This window comes from Cupressus sempervirens, chromosome 4 (assembly GCF_028749045.1).
Source record: "Cupressus sempervirens isolate cs-2001-9-10 chromosome 4, ASM2874904v1, whole genome shotgun sequence".
Taxonomy (NCBI): Eukaryota; Viridiplantae; Streptophyta; class Pinopsida; order Cupressales; family Cupressaceae; genus Cupressus; species Cupressus sempervirens.
Genome location: NC_143121.1, coordinates 176392393 through 176404971, shown reverse-complemented (window position 1 = coordinate 176404971; position 12579 = coordinate 176392393). Strand labels below are relative to the sequence as shown.

The following is a 12579-nucleotide window of genomic DNA, read 5'->3' as shown; positions in this document are numbered from 1 at the left end:
TATAAGGGATATGTCCCTTTGAGGGACATACCCTTGAGCAAGGATATATAGGGAGGTTATCGGTGCAGTTAGAGGACACACAGTAACAATTCAGTCTACTCCTCTAAGCATCAATATCCTGCGATTAATATCAGAGATACTCCCATTCAATCAAGGTTGATTATTCCTTGTTGTATCGGCATTGGAGAAGTTCAGTGTTCTTCACATATTACACAATTAAGGCTATATCCTCAAGCAATATCATCATATTGATCTATTGCAGAAGTATATAATTTTGGATCAGATATATAAGTGTCAACTTACTCAATATTCAGATTATTAGAAGACCATTCTTAGCTATCCAGGAATGAAGTAAAAGTCTGATTCAAAGGATAAAAAATTTGCAGAACTTTTACATAAAAACCTTCTCAATGATGTCTAGATGTAAACTTAGACAATTTTTTCATCAGCTTATTTTAACTGATTTTTTTTTTATTGTTTTGTTTTTTGAAAAAAATTGTTTAGTGCATTTCCACATGAACTTAGGTTTTAGGGAAGTCATTGGGAAAGTGGAGACCAAATGAATAGTGCTTCTTTTATTTGAAGCATATCATCTTAATGGAATATCTCTATTCTTTGAAGAAATTCTAACATATCTGACTTGAAGAGTTTGCTGCAACATGAGAATTTGAAAAATTGGAAAAATCTTTCAATGGGATTGAATCCATATGAGTTTCAAGATTCAGACAATGAAGGAAAATCCATGGAGGATAAGTGTTCTAGGTATGATTTACTTACTTTTTGAAAACTTAAAAAGGCTGGAAAAGACATAGACAGCTTCTTTTTGGACAAAAATTGGTCAAAATCGAGTTTTTCCACGTGGATTGCATTGGGCAGAATGTGGATTTTAGCTTGAATAAATATGAATGCAAGGAGATGTATCTTGGGAGCATGTGGATAGGAATCTTCGTGTTTAAAAATGTGAGTTTTCCCCAAAATCGGGATTTAGAAATGCATTTACATATCATGAAAATTCTCTACGTTTAACTTTATGTAGATGTGTTATCGAGTTTCCAAAGCCTAATTACATGTTTGTGAAATTTTTAGTTAGGCAAATTTTGGAATGAAATGAATATGAAGATGGAAACATGAAATATACATGCATTCTTTGGGGGCAAGTTCCAACTTTTCTTCTCAAATAAATTAAAAACGTACACTAACAAACAACCATAGTATATACAAAAAAGAAAAACGAAAAATGAAGAACGTACCTCTAACTTTGACTCAACTTGATAAGCTTCAACACTTCACCCTTGTATGGAAATTCATTTTCAAAGAAAGAACCTTTGCATTATGTAGAATGGGACTTTTCAACTTATTTAATAACTTGGAACACAAATATAGGGCTGCATTTAAACAAATGGAAAACAAAGAGCAAAAGAATGCACCAAATAAGCAAAATGATCAAGAAATGCAAACAAAACCCAAATCTTACACTTACTTGGAGAGGAAATAGCAACACTTGGAGCAAAAAGAAGTTAAAATGAAACTCTTCTCCAAAGTTGAAATTTAAAGTGTTATTGCATGTCTAGATCAAATGTTTTTCAAAAATTTCAAACTCCAGCCTAAATCAGTTTTACATGTGCAAATGCATGTGTCAAATGATGCAAATGTTATTGCAAATGCCCTTTCAAATACAGATTGCACTTCTCCAAGTGTTTTACATGTTGGAAATGTCTCCTCAAATGCAAATACATGTGTTAAAAGTGCAGCAAATGCAATATGCAAGTGCTTTGCATGTCCAAAATGGGAGTCTCAAGCATGAATCGTGCTTTTTCAGCCCTTATGCATGTAACTTTTTTGCCTTCATCACCCAAAATTGGGGTTCTTGTGGGCAAATACACATTTAAAAATTGCTAAGGCAAAGGCAAAAACTCAAACACCCAAGTAAAATCAGGATTTACAATAAGCATTGCATATTTAAAGATTCCTGCATAAGTAATAAGAAAACACTTTCAAACTGAAGAGCCCAAGAGAAATTGGGGTTTGTAATATGAAATGCATGTTGAAAAATGCAAGCATATGCAATAAACTCAAACACCGAAACTCAAATGCCCAAGAAAATGGAAGAAACAGTGTTAAAATGCAAGCATTTGGTGAAGTCTCAAGTGTTCAAATATACAGCTGTGTCATGTCCCCATTTTGGAGGCAATTTGATTTAATTAAATTTAATTAATTAGGTTGTCCAAAATAATGAATATTTTATGAGGATGACTAATTAATTATTTTAATTAAATAAATAAATGGTATTAAGTTAATTATTTATAAAGTTATCAAATAAATAAATATTAAAAGGTAACTTTATATTTAATTAATTTAATAAAGTGACTTGAATTATAAAATATTTTATAAAGTCACTTAATAGATAAAATAAAATAATGTTCTAGAAGCTTTTGGAGAAAGTGGAGGAAAAAGAATAAATAGGCACCCCGGGCTTCATTCTAATCATCCAGATTTGTTATTGTTGATGTTGATGTTTGTTGATGTGCATTGTGGAGCCTAGGGTTTCTGCAATAGTCACAACTGGCCATTGAGAACGAAAACTCTCAATTGGTACACAATTTTGAGGGTGTGAAATATCACTTGAATTATTGCAGCTGGGAGGAAGATACTTCAGTCTTCTATTTATGCTACATTGAGAAAAAATATTTGTGGCCATTGAGGACGAAAACTCTCAATTGGTACGCGATTTTGAGGGTGTGAAATATCACTTGAATTATTGCAGCTAGGAGGAAGATACTTCAGTCTTCTGTTTGGGCTACATTGAGAAAAAATATTTTAGTACAAAAAGCAGTTCGAAAAAACAGGCCGAAAAAGGCAGGCCGAAAAAGCAGTTCGAAAAAAGCAGGCCGAAAAAGCAGTTCGAAAAAGCAGGCCGAAAAAGCAGTTCGAAAAAAAGCAGTCCGAAAAAAGTAGGCCAAAAAAGCAAAATTGAAAAAGTAGGCCAAAAAAAGCAGGTCCGAAAAAGCAATCCAAAAAAAAAAAATTCCGAAAAAGCAAATTTTGAAAAAGCAAAAAAAATTATTACAACCATCTACAATCAGGGGCGGTAGCTAGAGAGGCACAACTTGGGCATTTGAGGAGGTTATTTTCTGTTCAGTGGTATTGCAATACATCTATTCTCTAAGTCGACTTCATATGCTAGGTCTGATATGTATTTTTATAGTTTCCTTTCACTATAGAGTGTTGTTGTAATTGTCATTTCATATCAGACCGATCATTCATTAATAGATACATCATTCATTTTTTCATTCCTCACAATGGTATCAACAATCCATGGCTTTAGTTGTATTTAATCATGCATGTGATTAGCATACTGTTGTAGCGGAGTATTGAAGTTAGATATTTAGTATTGCATTAGTTTTCATTGGCAGCTGTAGGTGCATATTTACTTTGCCAGCAATCAACATATTTTGATATCTTTGTAAATGCCAAGAGTCCTAGCTAACTTAGTATGAATATTGTATTGGATACTCATTCTCAATCAAGGAGATACAATTGCGAGTCATTAATAGTTGTCTTTGAGCATTAAGATATCATTTTTTATCAGCCAGTTAGCTTGCATACCAACTGTTTGTTAAAATACCAGTTGACTGTAGGTGATCATTTTCATGATTAGAACTCATATATGCATTCACTATTGCCAAAATTAGTTGCATATTTATGTTAGGTCATTGTTTAGACAATTTGGAGTCTTTTGTAAGCATTCTCTTTGAGGCAAATCCAAACAAGAATCACTGCAGCAATCTGAAAAGTTATATCAGTCAGATGACCCTTGCTTGCAAAGTGTTTGACGAAATGTCAAACAACTAAAGTATAAAGATTTTTGGTAGTTATAACCTATTGGGGTTATTACAAGCTGTTCTACTCATAGGGTCACTCCTTGTGTAATCCATATGTGTATTTTCCTAATGTATAGCTAATGTGCAAGTATGAGGGTGTTGTATGAATAGTCATTCTATGTGGTTTCATTTGAAGATATAGGACTGTAAGAGTAAGTTGTAAAGTTGATCAGATTAGAATGGGAGTAGAGGATTGGTGTCTTTTATATGTTGGTGCCTGCAAATGTAATTGGATATTGGTATCTCCAATTGATTGGTGCCTACTTCACATTGTAAATCCCTTATTAGATTATTGTTTCTTGTGAGGCAGGATTTGGGCAATAGATCCAAACAGCTATTCTAACCAGGGCCCTAGGATTACACAAAGTCTGGTGTTTATTTGCATGAATATGAGTTTATCTTCAGTATTTGACAAGTTGCTAGTAGATGCTTCTAATGATAATTTTGATTTGAAGATAGTTGTGATAGTTGGGGAGGATATTACTGATAATTAATGTTCAACGAGTTGAAATCAGCATAAATTGGCTCACGGACAACCACCGCTGCCCACCTACCCCTTCCCACCCCCCTTCTCCAATGCATGATGCTTATAGTCCAATTCTGATAAGTCAACAGACAAATAACAGGGCTCTTATATCAACCTAAGAGAAAGTTGCAACTATCCTGAGAACCTGCTGCATGATAACTCTATAAGTAGAATATTGGGAACTATGTGCATGTATGCATGGAAATTTTGGCCCGTGCTTTTAACATTTCAACAGATAAAATGTCGCACATCTCCTAAGCACTTATCAAAATATCAACTCAATTATAGCAAAGGTCTTGTCTCAAATTTATATTGTTTTCAAAAATTGAAGTACCAAAAATCAACCAATTATAGCTGAGGTGTTGTTCTAAATTTAAGTTGCTTTTAAGAATTGAAGAACCTAATCCAATGTAGACAACAGAGCATCAATATTTTTTTAAATCGATATATATGCCTAAAATAAAAAAGAATAGAACTTTGCACCAATGTCCCTGCTACTTAAATAAAAATGGAGAAAATTAACCTCTGTTAATTCTAAATATGAGACTAAAATGCACAATTTACAATGGCTAATCATGTTTGCTAAATAAAAAACCAATAACAAACTAGGCAAAATCCAAGATAACTTTTATCGTCCACCTCATTCAACTATCTTACACCAAAAAAAGAATGTAGGGAATATGGACCTGCATACCACTTTAGTGCCATGAATAACTCCTCTCAAACGAAGCACAGATTTCAAATATGCATTATATGTTGCTTGCAGTGGTTCCAACCCAAGCCTGTGCATCTGTGCAGCAGTACAACAAATACAGATACCTTAATACACAGGAATGACTACATTAAATGTTTTCAAATCACATTCCAACAAAATAAATTCAAGCTTGATAACACAAAGCTTTCAACAAGAAGTATAAAACCAGTTCATTAATTACGTTAAAAACTAAATTATAATAATTCTGATGACTTTAGTGCCCAGCAAAATTTATTAACCAATAACCTGAATATTATTTAAGCAGAAGACAATAAATAACTTGATGGACCTTTACCTAAAGAAGTCAGGGCTGCCCTCTTTGAGCTACATTCAAGATAATGCCCCTGGGCCAGATGGCTTCCAGGTTGGATTTTTTTCAAAAAACTTGGCATATTTTAGGCGAGGATCTTTATGACAATATAGAGAACACCAAGAAGTCAGGGAACATATTCCATGAAACTTAATAATACTTTCTAGCTTTGATACCTAGGAAAACAAATGCGGAAGAAGTAGATGACCTCAGACCAATAGCATTATGTAATCCTTTATACAAAATTCTATTTAAAACACACACAAATAGACTTAAAACATTTCTACCAACAATCGTGCCCAAGAACAGATAGGCTTTGTTCCAAGAAGATCAATATTTGATGCTATCATTATTGTACAAGAAATCATTCATTTCCTCCACCATATTAAAGAACCAAGTATGTTAATTAAACTAGACATCCAAAAAGCATATGACAACAATTGGAGGTTCCTATGCAAATGTTCAAACGCATTTGACTTTTTGAAACTGTAATGTCCCTGTTTTTGGCTAGTTTGAAAGGTTGATAGAGTTAGCTCATCATAGTGACCCTCGTGAGCTCATAGGGCATTTTTGGGGGTCTCAATTATGGATTTACTATTTTTAGTAGTTCCTATTCTTGGCAATGCAGTGGGTGGCTTGGCAATTGGTCGTCACCTGTGGTTGATCAGGCTAATAATTGCATGAGCTCTTATTTATTTATTATTCATTGAGTTGCATTACTATAATAATGTTTATATTATTATGACAATGACTTTTAGAGATATTTCTATAAAGTAAGTTGGAAAGTTTCTAGTGTTGAGCTCGTTTGGGAAACTTCCACCTTTTTTGAAGTGGAGTTTTATGGAAACTTCTGCCAACCAAAGCTTATAAATGAGAGCTCATTTCATTGGGAAAAGCATGCTCGACTATATATTTGTTTTTTGTGCCTATGTGGCTTTTTTCTAAGTTTTGAACTATTTGCCCTTGCTGAGGTATAAGGGTTAAGTCTAAGAAGTTCTCGGCAATTCCGTTGAAGTATACAATTGGCCAACTTTCTCCTACAGTTTTTTTTGTGGCTAAGGAGAAGGATATTGAATATTACATGTTTTTTACTCATTCACTGCCTAAGGGTTTGAGTTTGATGTATTTCCACAGCTGAGGTATTGTGGAGAATTGTTCTTATATTCATGTGCGAATCACTACTGAGGAAGTACTTGTGAATTGATTTGGGGAGTCTTCCATTACTATTTTTGTTGTAGTTTGGAAGACAATTTCTGCTAAGATCCGATCTGCATTTGCGACTAGGATTTAGCTTTAATATCACTGCCCTAGCACGAGTTCTTGCAGCATTCATAAATTTGGATATCTACATACTTGCGTTTGAAATTATCTACATTACAAGGTGTTGCATGTGTAAGGAATTCAAATGTTGCTGAGTGTAATTATGTCTAGTCCAGATGTCATGTCCCTCTCGATGTTAGTTCCGGGAGACAGAATTAATCTATCTCCACATCCAAATAGATTAATATCAATTTTTCCGCAGGATGCTTTCCAGTCACAATGAGGAATTTAATTTAATTTATTCCAGAACTTTATTAAATGAAGCAGAGCTAAGTCACTTTAATGTTTTTAAAGTTATTTACTTTATAATAGCTTTAAGTGACTACAGGATGAAAATGTCATTTAATCCCACATTCTTTGTACTTCGTACTTTCCTTCATTCTGAGGCTATATAAGCACGTGCTTGCATTGGGATTAACATACAAGAGAATTTATAAACAAAAGTATTCTGAGTTCTGGTTGCTTTAATGTGACTGGTTTGAGACATTGAGGATGAAAACCCTCAAGTCTAGAAACACTAAGGGAGTTGGACATAGCCCCAATCTTCCTCTATTTCTCAATTTGCAGTGGTGTGGGCAAGTCAGCAATGGCATGAAACTGGGTAAGTTCAGTGTTTAGTATTTCTGGAAAAGAATCGTTGTACACAGGAGAAATTGCAGTACAGTTTAGCGGATTAAATTGCATCCAGATATCTGTATACGGCTGAGTCAGAATACAATTAGAAGTTGCACTATTTCTCTAGCCGTTGGTTTGAATTCCTTCTTGGGTCGGGCTCACTATTCTGCTTTGGAAGTGGTATTAGCAAGTTTGAAGACACAGCTTATTATAGGGTACAGACATTGCACAACCCTAGCTAATCCTTGCATAAAATAGGCAAATATGGCATTTCGAGTTTGGCAATGACCCTCACGGCAATACACCTTCAGAACAATTATTGTGTGGTGACGTCTCTATCAACCTATGGTCCAGATTACTAGTCGGTCTGTGTTTTAAAAACGCCTCCTTGACAATCACGTGTGGAAAAAGGAAACCTACTGGGCAGTTTGTGTTAGCGGAGTTGTTTTTGGCATTGTTTATCATGCTATCCTATCACAATATTCCACACAGCAACCAGGAGTTTTGTAAGTCGACGTGAACACCTTGTGTGCTGCAGCAGGTGGAGTCAAGCATTGATTTTTAATCACGTCGGGTAACAGTTGCTTGTGGGGCATTTATTCAGTGACTGGGTTGAACGAGAGGAAGGTGAGCCGGGTTTTTGCAGCAAAGAACCAGTTTGAACTTCTGTCAATATTCCTTGGTCAGCTCCAGTATGACGGATCTGTAATAAAACTTCCCTTGGTTCTATTTTGATTGAAAATAGCTCTGAAAATTATTGTCATTTCGGGAATTAACAATCAGTGTAATAATCTCTGTACTGGCTGTGTTTGAATTTATGTTAAATCTCCTCAAGACATTGACTGTTTTCCATACTGGTATTGCATTTTGGGGAAGTACACCATATCAGTCTTAGTGTATTAACATTGACAGTGTTTGAATGCCATATTACCATGCTGGAAGAGCAGTTAAATGATTGTTAGGCAACTGATTGACATAATGCCCCTTTGTTATTCCATATTCTGTCTGGTTTTTCAAAATACAGTGAACAGTATAGTAAATTCTTAGGTGGCTACAGGAGTCTGTGAACTGTTTGATGAAATTACCATCTCAAATACATAACAGCATTTGTCAAAAATTTAAGGGCAGAACGTTACAGTGACTATCAGCAACTACTGTAGGAAATTGCTCAGAATATTATACCAGAACCCTGTTTGGTGGCGTTAATCTGCTGCAACTACCTGGTACTATTCAAGCGCCATTTCCAGTATAATTTTGGGCCTGGTTATTGGAATTAATTGCCCATTCGAACATTGAGGTGAGTCTGCTACAGGGACGAGCAAATTGGTAGCTGTCTGGTCACCATTTCCAGCATCAATGGCTAATTGGAAGAGGCCTGTGTGCTGTGTGTTTTAAGTTCACATAATCTGATGGAGGCTGCGATCTATTTATGAGGCAGTAGTTGCATTAAAAACTTCCTAATGTGGGTTCTGGACAGGATCGCTTGGTGCCATGTCAGAAGCTAGAAGTTTAGCTAGGCCATCAGTGCATTATTATCCAGGTTTCAAATCCTATTAGTGTTTAATTTATGTAACCACAGTTATAGAATTGACATCTGTGCAAGGAAATCAGAATTGGGTTAAAAAAGAGTTAGTTATTTCTTACAATAAATTCTTTGCATTGCATAATTATCCATTATCATTATTATCTAAAATTCAAAGTGCTAAAAACAAAGAAGGATAAATTCATTTGCAATCCATCAAACAAGCAACAGAGTTGGTTCTAATTTATTTTAGTGTTATTGTGATCACCTGCAAAGTGTCTGACGAAATGTCAAACAATTAAACTATCAAAAACACTAGAGTTTGCCGAGCTCTAACCAATCAGGGTTTTTACAGAAACAGTGGATTAGCTTAATTTTTAACTGCGTATCAACTCCTAAATTTCCATTACTCCTCAATGGAACACTTGAAGGTTTCTTTAACACCTCAAGTGGATTAAGGCAAGGAAACACTATCTCCTCTTCTCTTTATAATAATGGCTGAGGTTTTCGGAAATCTCTTATAAAAGCATATCAGCAAAGGTTAATATCTGGTATTAAAATTACAGAATTTGTTCTAAATGTCAGTCAACAACAATTTCTACATGACACAATTTTACCGGGTAAAAGTGTTAAAGAGGAAGCCAAAAACTATAAAGACATTCTACATGTATAAATAAAAGCCTTGGGACGAAGTCAATGCAGACAAATCCAAAATATTTTTCCTCAATAGCAAATATAACTTAGTAGATGAAGTTTGTAAAACTTTGGGCTTTAAAAAAGCATCCTTCCTTTGCAAATATCTAAGGTAATGCTAGATAAGGGTAGTAGATCTAATAAATTTTAGGAACCAATGTATAATAGGAAGGAGCAAAAAATGGATGATTTGAAAGGTAGGTGGTTGTCTAATGTAGGTAGGAAACCTATGATCAAATCAGTTCTCCCGGCAACCCCAACTTATCATATGTCTTGTCTACCCCTCACCCAAGGTGCAAATGGGAAACTGGAAAAAAATACACAGGAATTTCTTCTTGCAAGGCAAATCTGAAAACAAGAAGTTGGCTTTAATCAATTGGGAAAAGCTTTGTAAACCCATCCAAAAGGGAGGACTAAGGTATCAAGAACCTAAACATAGCACTTGGGGCAAAACTGGTATGGAAGACATTTCAAGAACCGAATAGCAAATGGGTTGAATCATCATGAAAAAATACCTCCAATCTAGTGACCCCACTAGTATCTTCAAAATTAGCACCCTCCTAAAGGCTCTAGACAGGCTCTAGGGCCTAGAACTTCATTTTAGAATGTAGAGGCATTATTAGAGATAAGTTATCTTGAGATATAGGTAAAGGTAAATTTTCCATTTTTTGGGAAGATTCATGGAGAGGGTAAATTGTACAAGATGGCATAGTGTCACCCACAACAAAATAAGTTTTATCATCAAGATGGGGGAAGCATGTTAAAGACTACAGTAAAATTCCCACTAAGGACCCCAATTTACGATGGAACTGGAACTTCCTTATGGACATTTGTCAATCGACTGGATGGTCCCGGCGGTGTTTCTGTAGCCAACGAATTGACTGTCGTCGGTGTTTTGTATTTTGTAGCCGATGGGTAAATAGTTTGTAGCGGACATAATGGTTGTGGCCGATGGACTCCTTCAGGAAGGTTCGGCGGATAATATTTATATCCCGTCTGGGATCATTGTAAAGTATCATCTTTCATCATTGATCTTATCAAGTATAATGTATGTCTGGCATAGGCGAATATAATTCGGCTATTCTGTTCCATTGTCTGTATGTGTTGATTTCTTTACCAGTACGGTAAACATTTGGAGCCGTTGCCTTATGAACTTGGAAGGTGGGAGGAATGAAGATTAATGCCAAATCAGCTTAACAAGGATCGGAATAAAGTCAAGGGAAAAGATGGAATCTGTACTATGCAAGAGAATTTAATTCTGGCACAGCAAGCCGAACGCTGACGGAGATTTCAGAAGATCGCCGACGGAAAACGGAGTGCCGAAGAATTGTTGGAGGAGACTCAACAGCAAGTGGAATTGGTGGAAGAAGCATGGGACGAGTTCTTGAATTTGTGTTCGCCGAGGGAAGAAAATTTAGACGGAAGAGCATCAACTCACACGGCTCGCAGTGCCGAGGGAGCACGAACGTGGAGTGACCTCTTCGTCCGGGATAGACTTTCGCGAGAAACAACTTCAGAAGATCTTTCTTCTTCACCAAGGTTCGCAGTTGTCGACACCTCCGGTGTGGGAGTGCAGACCGCCGATGTAGGAGTGCAAACCTCCAGTGGGGGAGTACAGAACTCCGGTGTTGGAGTAAACAGCGCCAGTGCTGCAAGACCCAATAACGCCTCTCTACCAAATTCAGTTGTGATGGCGGGACCCAAAGAAAAGCTGCCGAAGTTTGAGGGCGATGGTACAGCCGACCCCATCCGACATTGTAAGACATGTGAGACGATCTGGCGAGCAAATGGAATCACAGATGCCAACGAATGGGTCAAGCAATTTCCGGCAACCCTACGGGGTGTGGCGATTGATTAATTTTTTGATACGGATCCACAAAAGCTAAATAGTTGGGATAACATTAAAAAGGAGTTCCTGGCAAAATTTAAACTCTTGCGGGATGATAATGAAATCGTCGCAGATATTTTCAATACCAAACAGGGGAAGCATGAAACTGTCCGCGTCTACACCAGGAGATTAAAAGACTTAATAAATAAAATGGAAAGTAAGCTGGCGGACAGATTGCAGAAGAGATGGTTCGTGGACGGCCTACGCTCGAAGTTGCAGAGGAAAATGAAAATTGTGCCACTATCGTCATATGTGGACGCGTATAACAGAGCACTGGACCTTGAAAGTGAGCAGAAGACAAAGAAGAAGAAAACTAGCTCCTCTGATTCTGATGACGACGAGCCTGTCGGAGATGATAGCAGTGACGACAAAGGCAACAGCAAGAAGTTTCGTGCCCTACAGAAGGATATGGTTCGCATGATGAAGGAGTTTAAAAACATGCAGAAGGAGCCAAAAGGCAGTGAACTGTGGTTCACGAAGTGTAAGACCGACAGTCATACTAAAGGATCGTGTCCAAAGAACCAATTTTGTGACATTTGTCAAATCATGGGCCATTCGACAAAAGAGTGCCCCTTTAACATGAAGACAAGAGGATCTCCGTAGGTGCTTCTCACACAGGAGGCTTTCCCATCGGGTAGTAACGGAAACACACATATCGCCAGCGCTACATCCGGAGGATACAGCAATAATCGGCGTGGACAGAACAATAACAATACCAATACAAGCAGAAGCCGGATCCAGTATGATGCAAATGGACGGCCGATTATTCAATGCCGCGCATGTAACTTGTGGGGGCATTTTGCGCGGGAGTGTCCAACAGTGAATACACCTCAACTATTGTGCCGATGGTGTGGACCCGGCGATCACGACGACTCAAAGTGTCCAAAATCCGGAGTGAACTTGATCACTATCGAGGCGGATGCGGAAGAAGTTCTGGCAATTACGCGGCAACAAGCAAAAGAATACCCGGACCCTACCGAAGAAAAGAGGAAATTTGCGGAAGCACAGGCGGAGATTGGACAAGTATCCCAAGCGGCAACACCTTCGGACACCGCCGGCACTTCAGCGAG

At 37.0% G+C, this 12579-nt stretch overlaps 1 protein-coding gene across 1 annotated transcript in view; it reads right to left on the bottom strand.

Annotated features, from left to right (window-relative positions):
* Window positions 1-12579, bottom strand: part of LOC149560544 (Tetratricopeptide repeat (TPR)-like superfamily protein) — a 343698-nt gene that overhangs the window by 166874 nt on the left and 164245 nt on the right. The window contains exon 8 of the mRNA XM_089824725.1: window positions 5102-5197. Within this exon, the coding sequence (XP_089680851.1) occupies window positions 5102-5197 (96 nt within the window). The remainder of the gene's footprint in view (window positions 1-5101; window positions 5198-12579) is intronic.